The 11,272-nt window shown below is 48.1% G+C and overlaps 1 protein-coding gene across 1 annotated transcript in view; it reads left to right on the forward strand.

Annotated features, from left to right (window-relative positions):
• Positions 1-11,272, forward strand: part of HDAC4 (histone deacetylase 4) — a 136,972-nt gene that overhangs the window by 83,891 nt on the left and 41,809 nt on the right. The window contains exons 6-8 of the mRNA XM_057378633.1: positions 6,161-6,478; positions 7,853-7,965; positions 11,092-11,208. Of these exons, the coding sequence (XP_057234616.1) occupies positions 6,161-6,478; positions 7,853-7,965; positions 11,092-11,208 (548 nt within the window). The remainder of the gene's footprint in view (positions 1-6,160; positions 6,479-7,852; positions 7,966-11,091; positions 11,209-11,272) is intronic.

Raw genomic sequence — 11,272 nt, forward strand, 5'->3', positions numbered from 1 at the left:
AATTTTTTTTTCCTCCTTCATTGTTTTCTTTTATTTTCCTTTCAACGCAACAGCACGTCAGGCTCTGGCACAGCGACATCCTGCAGAATTCCCAGTGCCAASAATGTTAAGTTGCTTGGAGAAGGAAGGCTCCTGAACAGTCTGGTGTAAACAAAAGGCAGGCAAGGCTGGAGCCCATCCTAAATAAAGTTCTTTATTATGGTTGAGCTTTTCAGATTTTTGGCACCAGGCAACGCTCTGGCTTTGTGTCGGTAATTTAAAACCGCCCTATCGTGTGGTCCCATTTTATTAAATTCGATTAAATATTTGCAGCTCAAATAACAGAGCCCATCACAATGCAGTTCTGATTACCAGGGCTGGAATCCAACCAGCACCGTGGTTTGGGGGTGCTGGGAAGAGCGTTGGAATTGAAATTCCTTCCAGTATGCAGAGCTGGGACTGTGTCCGGCAGGTTGAGACATTTTTAGGAAGAATAAACATTCCCCATCCCTGGAAGTGTCYGAGGCCTGGCTGGACAGGGCTTGGAGCACCCTGGGGTGGTGGGAAGTGTCCCTGCCCATGGCTTGGAGTGGAACAAGGTGAGCTGYARGGTCCCTYCCAACCCAAACCATTCYACAATTCCATGGAATGTATCATTTCACCAATTTTAACCATTTCCCATGTTTTTGCTCTTATTTCCAGCATGCTGATGGTCTCAGGTTGTGGGAGAGGGAGAATGTGCAGGAATGATCATCTAAGAGTGCTTTCAGCAGGGCAGCAGTGGGGTCTTGCAGTGCTCCTGATCCATCCCGTGCCCCGAAACCCAACTCTCTCTGATTTGTTTTCCTGAATTCYGTCCCAGCTTCTCAGCTCTTTGGTTTCAGCGTGAAATTGTTTTCCTGCTGCAGTTACTAATTGCTTGAATCCTGTTCTTAGCCTGGCTGGGGGATTCATTTCACTCCATTCTCTCTCTCCCAGCACTTTGGGGCTCTTTTTTTTTAACTAAACTAAGATGGGTTCAGACTGGTGCTGCTCCTGCTTTTGCCGTTAAATACCTGGATTAGCACCAGGATTTTGATTTCCCCTTTTGGGCAGTTCCCTTTGTTCTGGGTAGGATTTAGTGTCAAAGTTTTACTGAATTTATTTTTTATTTCTGAGTGACCCTTTCTGCTCCCAGGTCAAGGTCTCCCAAACTTTGTAACATTTGTTCTGTGCCGCACCGGCTTCCTTCGAGGGAAATCTCTGGAGAATCCTTCCAGAGTGATTTGAGATTTTGGGTTGGGCCAGCCTGTTTTGATAACCCCAAGAGCTGTTTGTCAACACTTTCCTTGGAGCTGCTGAAGGGGTTTTAGCAGAGCTTTTCAATTTTGCGTTTCTGAGGAATCCTGTCCTCGTTTTTCCCTCGGGAACGAGGTTGTTCTGAAATCTGAGCAGTGGATATATTAAAACGTGCTGGTACTTGGAAAAGTGACACCACCACCACCATCCTGGAGGTTTAAAGGCAATTATTTAACTTCTTAATGTGCTTTTCCTCTTGGGATTTTTGGTTCTTTTGGGGTTGTTTTGTTCTAAATCCCGTGAAAAGCTGAATCATGGAATGGTTTGGGTTGGAAGGGACCTTAAAGYTCATCCTGTTCCAACCCCAGCCGTGAGCAGGGACACCTTCCACCATCCCAGGCTGCTTAATTTAGGGCAGAGCTTGATGATCTTAAAGGGCTTCTCCAACCTCGGTGATTCTGTGACTCTGTAATTCTTTTTCCTTACAAAACAGAGGAGCCAGAGTGAGAAAATCATCCAGCATCCCATGATGGTGTTGGATTGCAGAAACACAGAGCTGTTTGGGTATTTTTAGCAGTTGAGCAGGTGAAATTGCTGTGAACTTGTTCCATTTAAAAGGAAATTAAAGGAAAAACGAAAGGATTTATTGTCAAGGGAAGCACACTATCCCTCTGAGCTGATTGCTGGAATGTTTGCAGAGGTTTTTTTTTCAGGMCAAAACTCCAGAGGCTCTTTGGAGGAAAACAGAGCAGTCAGAGGTGCTGGTGTGATGTGGGAGTGGAGCTCACAGGAAGTCTGGGAGCTCGGTGTGGCATGGAGTGTCAGTCAACTTCGGGAGCATCTTCCCTTCCCCACCCACGCCATCCTCATGGCTGGGAGCACAAATCCCTGCTCAAAATACCCTGTCCTGCTCCAAGGGCAGGCTGCCTGCTCCAAAAATAACATTTGGCTTGGATTTTGGGGAGGATTCCTTCACTGGAAGGGTGGTCAGGCCTTGGAWCAGGAGCGGTGGAGTGACTGTCCCTGAAAGTGTTTAGAGAATGGGTGTATGTGGCACTTGGGGATGTGGGTTAGTGGTGAAAATGGTGAAAATCTCAGAGGTCTTCTCCAGCCTCAGTGATTGTGGAACCACTGAGGCACTTCTGGAAGGGTCCTGTCGTGCTGCACCCAAAGGGAATCCTCTTCCAGCAGGAGACCAAACAAAATCTCCAGGTTTGGAGTCACTTTTGGGGAGCAGGGGAGGCCTGGGACCTGGGCCCCAGCTTCCTCCTCCTTGCTCCTCCCAGCTCCATCTCTACCTACCAGGCACTACCAGGAGCCTGTGCTGCTTACAGAACCCCAGGATTGGGTTGGAAGGACCTTAAAGCCCATCCCATCCCACCCCACCCCACCCTACTCCATCCCACCCCATCCCATCCTATGGATCCCATCCCATCCCATCCCATCCCATCCCATCCCATCCCATCCTATCCCATCCCTTGGATGCCATCCCATTCCACCCCAGCCATGGACAGGGACAGCTCCCACCATCCCAGGCTGCTCCCAGCCCCAATATCCAGCCTGGCCTTGGACTTCTCTGTGSCAGCCCCTCCCCACCCTCCCAGGGAACAATTTCTTCCCAAAAATCCCCCCTGACCCTGCCCTCCTTCAGCTTCAGCTCCCTCTCCTCAGGCATTTTTCTCGTGGAGCAATCTGGTCATTAAAAGGGAGACAAGATAATTCTCGTGGCTTTTGCCTGGCTGGCAAAGCTTAAAAATAATAATAATAAATGAATAACAGCCATTTCCAGTGCCCACCCATCGAAATGAAGATGTTCAAGGACTGGGAGCAGGGTTTTCCTGCTGCATTCCTTTTATTCCTATTTATTTATTTATCTGATTTTTGTTCYTCAGTGGGAACAGGGCAAACTCTGCCCGGGATGTGGTGGGTTTTTGACTTCCCCAGCCTTAATGTCCGATTAGTTCAGCAGCTTAGGGGCTGCAATTCTGGGAAGAAAAACAATGGGAATGACATAAATGTTGGAAGAGTTGGATTACACGGGTCCTGCTGCACTCAGTGACGTATGAGAGGGGTAACTTGGGTTGGAGCCTGTGAAAACTGGGGAAGCTTTTGGCTGATGTTCTGGTTATTAATTTACTCGGAGGAAAACAAAATATTCTTTGTATGAATCCTCATTGTAGGCCAAATGAAGGATGTCAGTGCTGGAGAAATCCCTCTGGCTTTGTGGGGCTGACTCACATTTGGGCATGGGCTCCGTTTGTTTGCTGAGGGGAATCTTCAATAATCACACAGCGTTTGTTTTTAATATTTCACCTCCAGATGGAGAGGAGAGATCATTCTTTAGCTTGGGTTTTGTCATTTAGTTTCCAGTTTTTGAATTTGCTCTGGTCAGCGAGGCTTTGTTTGGGGATGTTGCCTGGCAGGGTGATTTTGGGGTGAYTTCTGGTGGAATTGGGGTTCCTGAGACAGCACTGCCTTCGCTGTCAGGGATTGATCCTTCTGTGTTTTTTAAATTCCCATTTCACACTTGTGAAAGACAGCTCCCTTCAGCTTCAAAATATTTTATTATATTACAGTTTAAAAACCATTGAATAAGCTCAAATTCTGAGTTTTGGAAATGCCCCTGTTGCAAGCCCCCATGTTTTATTGGAAAATAGGTTTTCTGTAAATCCCGCGGGTTTGAGGCTGTGCCACGCCGCCTGTGCTGAATTTGAATTTTAATTCACCTACTTTGGGCTCGGGAGCACCCAATTAAATCCGTGTAGGGATTATGGTCTCTGAGGTCCTGATGCCATGTTAGATTYGGGATTATATCTGAGGGATAAACAACAAAATCAGAGTGGGGCTTTAAATAGACCTTTGGGTGTTTTGAAACCCGAGCCCCCAGCTGAGGGRGCAGAGGAGGAAAACACGGAGCGATTTTGCCTTAAAATAGTTAAAAATGACGGATTCCAATGCTTTGGCAATCCCTAATTTTCTCTTTTAAGGCTGTCATTTTCTGTGTTGGTTGACCCCTTGCTACATGGAAAGATGTTTTTATTGTGGCTTTAAACCTGTGGGATATGTTGGGTGATCTATGACCCCAAATCTTTTGTTTCCTTGCCCRTTTTTGAGGTGTTTTAAACTCATTCATTCTCTATATTTGAATTACTTGTGGATTCCAACAGAAGCCATCCCTCAGCTGAACACCRGGAATACAATTTGGGCTGAAATGCAGCTTTTACCGTCGTGTTTTCCTCTGTCAGAGGACAGATCCTTGCAGCAGCTGTGGATTTCAGTCATTTCCAAAGGATCTATCAGCACCTTCCCTTTCCACAGAATCCCAGAATGGTTTTGTTGGAAGAGGCCTTACAGCTCATCCCATTCACCATGAGTTATCCCATCCCATGGCATCCAGGCAGCTGTTAATGCTCAGTAATTGGGCAGAAATTAAAGCTGAATTCAGGTCTGTGGGGTGAGCTATGCACCCAAAGGCTGCCTTTAAAATCATGCCTTTTGGAGAGAGCTTTGAGCAGGTGCTGCTGGGAGCCTGAGCTGGTGTTTGAGCTGGTCCACTCTTGAGCTCAGACTGCCATTCAGTCGCTGGCATTTTATGTGCAAATGCCCTCTCTCTGAGATAATTCCCCCCTCGCTAATGCTCTTCATTCAGCATTCGAAGCATCATCTCGAGGAAGCGCTTTTTAAATTTTTTTTTATAGTTCTGCCTTTATCTCTCACTGGCGTTTTTCTGTCCAAAACATTCATGAAAAGCTCTTTCCTTCCTTTCCTTTTCTTTTTTCCATTCCTCCCAGAAATTCCATCAAAGCTCTGTTTTGATGGCTTAACTTCAAGCACTTGATCTTGAATATATCAGCCTTCTGATTTTTTGAGCCCTGCAATTAACGCTGACGGGCTCGATCTCTGACGTGCTCAAAGCCAACTGGAGGAGGGAGATGGAGCTGCAGCCAGGCTGAGTGAATTCAGATCAGTTTGGAATTGAATTCTGAATTCTGCTGATGATTGGCCCTGGAGGGTGTTGGTTGGTTGGTGATGCAGGATTTGCTGGTTCAAAGGGATGGAGGGGCAGAGCTGGGGGAGATTAGGGAAGGGGAAGGATGGGGCCAGGAGCACTCAGACCCCACAGCAGATCTTTCACTTGGGACCCCAGAGATCAGAAAGCTTCCAGAGGAGATAATCTCACAGGAGGAATCTTGACTTAGGGCATCATTGCCTCGATGGGGACCCGATAACGGGTGTGGTGTCACCGGCTGTCCCCAACCCAGGGGTGAACCAACACGAAAACAATCCCCTGGTCTGCGGTTTGATGTGGGCACAAATCCCCTGGTTGATTTGTGGGGTTTGATGTGGGCACAAATACGATCCCCTGGTTGGTTTATGGGGTTTGATATCGGCACTAAACTGATCCCCTGGTTTGTTTGTGGGGTTCAGTGTCGGCACAAAACCGATCCCCTGGTTGGTTTGTGGGGTTTGATATCGACACAAAAACAATTCCTGGTTTGCCTGTTGGGTTTGATACCGGCACAAAACAGATCCCCTGTTGGTTTGTGGGGTTTGCTGTCAGTGTTTTCCCTCCCCCTGCCCTGGCACCCCTCAGCCATCTCGCCCTGGGCTGGGATGACTCCAGGGTGAGGAGCTGTCCGTTCCAGCAGCACATCACAGATCAGCAGCAGCAGCATCTCACCCCACCCTCTGCTGATTCCTTCCCTCCCATCAGTGGGTTTGGGCAGAGATGGGAAACCCTGCACTAATCCCGATGGGCTCTCAGCATTTTGACTCGGTGGCTTCACTCAGAGAAGACTTTGCAGGATAATTACTATGTTTTTCATTCAAATGCCTTGCTCTATTGTTGAGTTCAGATGGGCTGGGGAACTGGGAACTCAGCTTTTTTAATGTTTGTTACGTTAAAAAGGCCGAGTTCCAAATATTTGTTATCAAGTGGCTCCATTTGATTTGGACTGCAGCCAACTCAACCCAACTCAACTCARCTCAAAACCCAATTCAACTCAACTCAACTGCGAGTTGAGTAAAAAACTTCTGAGAGGTAATCTGAGCCTAAACCCTGTTTCCTTTTGCTGGGCAGCCTCTGAGCCCAACCTGAAGCTGCGCTCCAGACTAAAGCAGAAGGTGGCCGAGAGGAGGAGCAGCCCCCTCCTGCGCAGGAAGGACGGGCCCGTGGTGACGGCGCTCAAGAAGCGCCCGCTGGACGTCACCGGCACGGCGGGTAAGTGACAGTTCCTCCTTTCCTCACCTCTTTCTCCTTTTCCAGAATGAATTCCTGGCTCTCCGTGTGCCTCGGGGGTACTGCAGSCAAGCTGAGGGATTGTCCAGCCTGGGGAGTCTGAGGCCGAGTTCCTCAGAGGGCAGTTCTCAACTCTGCTCCTGGTGACCAGGGACACACCCGGAGCTGTGTTGGGATGGAAAGTGGGAAAAAGTTTAAAAACTGTACAAATTCAGTGGTTTTATACACAAAGCTGACAGTTCCATGCTGGAAAGTCCTGTTCTCCCAGGAGCAGAGTTTGTGAGTGGGATGGGAGTGCAGGCGGTGGTGGGATTGCCATAAAGTGAATTCCTAGCACCATCTAGGGATGTGTGTGTGCAAGTGCCACCGAGTGCCAGCCCTGCCACCTTGGCTCACCCCATCACTGCCCCAAGTTTTAGAAACCTGCCTGGAGCCTGCTAGAAAAGTATCTGAGTTGTTGTGGTAAGAGGGGACTTCTAAATGGAAAATAAGTTTTAAAAACAGTCCCACTGCTGGGAATAGAAATGATGTTTAATCCCTGAAGAATGCAGGGGTTCTGGTGAGACAGCTTCCATTGGACCAGCTTGCTCCAACCTGGCTTTGARCACTGCCAGGGATCCAGGGRTAGCCACAGCTTCTCTGGAATTCCATCCTAACCCCTCCCCACCTTCCCAGGGAACAATTCCTTCCCAAAATCCCATCCATCCCTGCCCTCTGTGTCCATTCCCTGTGTCCTGTCCCTCCAACCCTTGCAGTAATCAGGTTTTATTCCTCCTGGGACCTCCTGGAGCAGTGAGGAGGCTGCTCCAGCCCGAGCCACTGCAGCTGCCAGGAGATTCTCCTGCTGCTGGGCAAATCCTGTGCTAGGGGAAGGGAAAAGTTCAAAAGGAAAGGTTTAATGTTATTTACCCTCACAAATAATAGGAGAAACACTCAGAGAGACCTTCTGAGGGAAGTTTGATGCRAGGAGGTGTCTTTGGGGTTGGAGGGAAAGAGAGTGAGCGAGGCACTCGTGGAAAAATGAAACCGAGCAACTCCGACATCCTTCAGCCTGACCTCTTCAAACCTTCCTGTCTTTTATTGTCTTTCTATCATATCCAAAGTTATTAATACACCACAAGAGAGATTCCCACGCGGAGGAGACATAAATGTGCTGAGTAGGTGTTTGGATAAACCATTTAGAAGGGTTTGTTGGGATTTTAAGAGCCCTGGCAAGATTTAGGGGCAAGATGGGGAGGAGGWCGAGGGTTGCTTTTGTCCCAGAAGGGTTTTTATTTTTTTTGGAGGGGTCTGTCTGAACACCATCCCAGAGATGATCCCTGATGTTAAAAGTCACTTTTGGGTTCGTTTTTTCAGACTCTGCCTGCAACAGCGCTCCCGGATCCGGCCCCAGCTCTCCCAACAACAGCTCCAACAACATCAGCACCGAGAACGGGATCGCCGGCTCGGTCAGCAGCATCCAAGCYGAGGTACAGAGCCCTCCTCCCACTGCTCCAGCACCAGGCAGCTTCTGGAGAGCCTCAGCCTAAACCACAGGGAAGGAAAAGCCCAGCTTGGGACTTGGAGCGGGCTTTGGGAATTCCCTCTCAGTCTGGGCTGGCCTTAGGATGCCTTACCTGTTTGTTAGATCTGGTTTAGACCAGCTCACAGCGCTTTTGTAGGGAGGAGAAAGTAAAAATAAAGGGATTCAGCAGGGTCAGATGGAAGTATTTTAATGTTTGGGGAGTTTATTCTTGTGTAGGGATGGGTTTATTGTCAGTGAGCTGGGCTGAACTGAATTAAAGGGAGTGGATTTAARCTTTTCCTGCACAACTGGTGCCATGTGCAGGTTTATAATCCCAAAAACTTTTCCCAGCACTGGAGTCTGGGTGTTGGTCTAAGTAGGACCAACCAGAACTGAATTTAAGGAGTGGATTTAAACTTTCCCAGCACAAATGGGGTTCTGAAAACCCCGTGCCATGTCCAGGTTTGTAATCTCACAAACTTTCCCCATCAGTGGAGTCATCTGCTGGTGTCCAGGGCAAGGTGAAGTGGGGCTGGGTTCAGCACAGCARCTCCTGTGTTTGGGATTCTTGGATCCCAGCTTTTCTCAGGGCTCTGGGAAGTGTTTCYCAGTGCAAACTGTGCCTGCACAAAACCCGTGTGGTTGTCTGGTGTTACTGGTGCGTTTCTTTTCATCCAGTTCCCTGTGAATATCGAGTCTGTCCCAACACCAGGGCTCCAAAAACAGCCCTGGGCTTGTTCTCCCTTTGAATTGAAAAGGCCTTCTGAGGGTGTAAATGTCAGCCCTCGTTGCTGTCTGGTTTTGCACAGATTTTCACTKTATTTTCACTTTATTTTCATTTCCAATGGAGTGTGACAGTGTTTAACATGGGCAKTGTGCCTTCTCCTGCACCCTGTGCCCTGCCAGGGTACCCAGCACCCATCCCAGCCACTCCAGCCCACAGCAAATCACAGATTGAGGTGATGAGGGTGAGCATTCACAGGGTATATGTTCCTTCATTCGCCCCCAGGAAGGCGAACCCTGAGGTTTGTTTTTTTGGATTCAGGAGCCGTCAATCCCATCTRTCCTGAGCAAACTGCAAATYCCCMRTTAYTGCTGATGGAAAACTCATSGATTTGACCATTTTTTGTGACAGAAACAGAGCAGGCAGCTTCCCACAAGTCACTGACCACCAGCAAAAATCTTTCCATCAACTTTGTAAAGCAGCAGTTTTGTGATTTAGGCTGAGGCACGAGCAGCACTAATGATTTGGAAAAAAAAACCAGAAGTCCTGAAGCCTTTCCCATTCCCAATGAAAAATAACTCTGCCCTTTGTTCCAGCATTCATGTGATCCCAGCTGATCTGTTGGCCTGTATTTGGGACAAAATAAGTGGGGTTTGGTGCCTTTGAAATCTTCAGCAGGAGTTGCATGAGGGAGCTCAAGTGCTGGAGATTCCTTTAACACCGGAATTTCCCATGTAGTCACCATTAAACGTTTAGAAATATTTAAGTATTTCTGAAAAGGTAAAGTTGAGTTTCATCCTTAGCTCCATGCTTTATTTTAAATGGGAAATTTAAAATAGAATTGCTGCTTCTCAGTTTGAAGCAGGGATGTTGGAAGATGGTTCCCAAGCTCATGATTGAAGTGCCTTCAGTAGGGAAAGAAGCTCTGCCTTCTTTAAAACAGGCACTTTCTGTTTGGAAATCTTTTTTTAAAATGGGGTTTTTTGCCATTGCAGTTGGTGCAAGACTGCAAAAACCACTTTTTGKCCAGCTGCAAATGGTACCTGCAGAAATGGCTGTGTTTAAAGYGATGATAATTCTGCCAAATCCCATGTGCTGAGAGCATCAAGCTGCTGTGTTCTGCCTCGCTGTTTGCACAGCAAATCCTCAGGAGAGGCTTTGAGGCACAGCTCCGGAGTATTGATGGTTCAGAGGGAAAATGGATGTAGTTTGGTTTCATTTACGATATCAGGGAAATATTTCGTTCCTGTGCTGACAATAAGGAGCTTCTTACAATGGCACGGTGACGTGATGTAATTTAAATTAAAGGGAAATTGCCAGGAGCGCTCAGAAATCGCTGGGAAGGGGAAGTGTGTGGGTACAAACAATCACGGCRAGAGTCACTTCATATTACAGAGAAAAATGAAGTTTTTTACAGCGARGCTGTGGAAAAAATGGCAAAGGKWGCCCAGAGAAGCTGTGGATGTCCCTGGATCTCTGGAAGTGTCCAAGGTCAGGTGGGATTTTGGGTTTGGAGCACCCTGGGATCGTGGTGTGGGGTGGGACAGCCTGGCCTTGGACAATTCCAGMGATGGGACAGYACAGATTGTCCCAAAATAGACCATTAAATTTAACAAAATCCCCTTTTTCACAACACCACCCCAGTTTAACAGGCTCCTGCAGAAATCTGCTGGGAGTCTCATTTCTATTTACATTGGAAAGTCACCCACAGAGACTTCAGGGTGATCAGAGCAGCACTTTCCTAACAGGAAAATTGGGCAGTTTATTGTAATTTTCGTAATGGTTTTTTTCTAGTGCGTAGTTCAAATCAGTCTTGTTTGGAAATTAAAGGTGTTTTTGCTAAAGTGTTCTCGCTTCAAACGCCCCTAAGATAACGGAGCAAATCTGGCATTTCACCCTGAAAGTCAGGAAATAGCTCCTTAAATGCAACCTGAAGGCTTTTGGATGAGATTTTGCATTCTGATTTATGCTAGTAAATAACACAAATTGTCTGTTATTTGCTAAAGAGAAAAACACCGATTGCAAAGCTTTTTTATTTTCCCCGAGATAATCTGTTTTACCTTTAAAAGGGCAAATGCTTGGAGAAGGATGAGCACCATGGGAACAGCGTGTGGGTGCTCAGGGTGGGTTTAGGGTGGATTTTAGGAAAAAGGGTGTGGGCACTGCCGGGGTCCTCAGGGAATGGGCACAGGAGCGTTTGGACATCGCTGCCAGGGATGGCCAGGGTGGGATTGCCGGGGCTTCTGGGGTTGGATTTGGTGATCCCGGTGGATGCCAGCAGCTCTGGTGACTCTGTCCCTTTTGGTGAGGCTGTCCCCGTGTCCTGGTCTGTGCATGGGCTCTCACTAGGCTCTGTTTTGTCCCCAGACCAGCCTGGCTCACAGACTGGTGACCCGCGAGGGCTCCGTGACGCAGCTGCCCCTCTACACCTCTCCCTCCCTGCCCAACATCACCCTCGGGCTGCCTGCCACCGGCCCTTCCAGCGTGAGTGGGGTGGGGATCGGCCTGGGGATGGGGGACTGGGGTGGGATCAGCCTGGGCATGGGGG

Source organism: Malurus melanocephalus, unplaced genomic scaffold, assembly GCF_030028575.1.
Source record: "Malurus melanocephalus ecotype Western Australia unplaced genomic scaffold, MMel_1.1 scaffold_369, whole genome shotgun sequence".
NCBI classification, from domain to species: Eukaryota; Metazoa; Chordata; class Aves; order Passeriformes; family Maluridae; genus Malurus; species Malurus melanocephalus.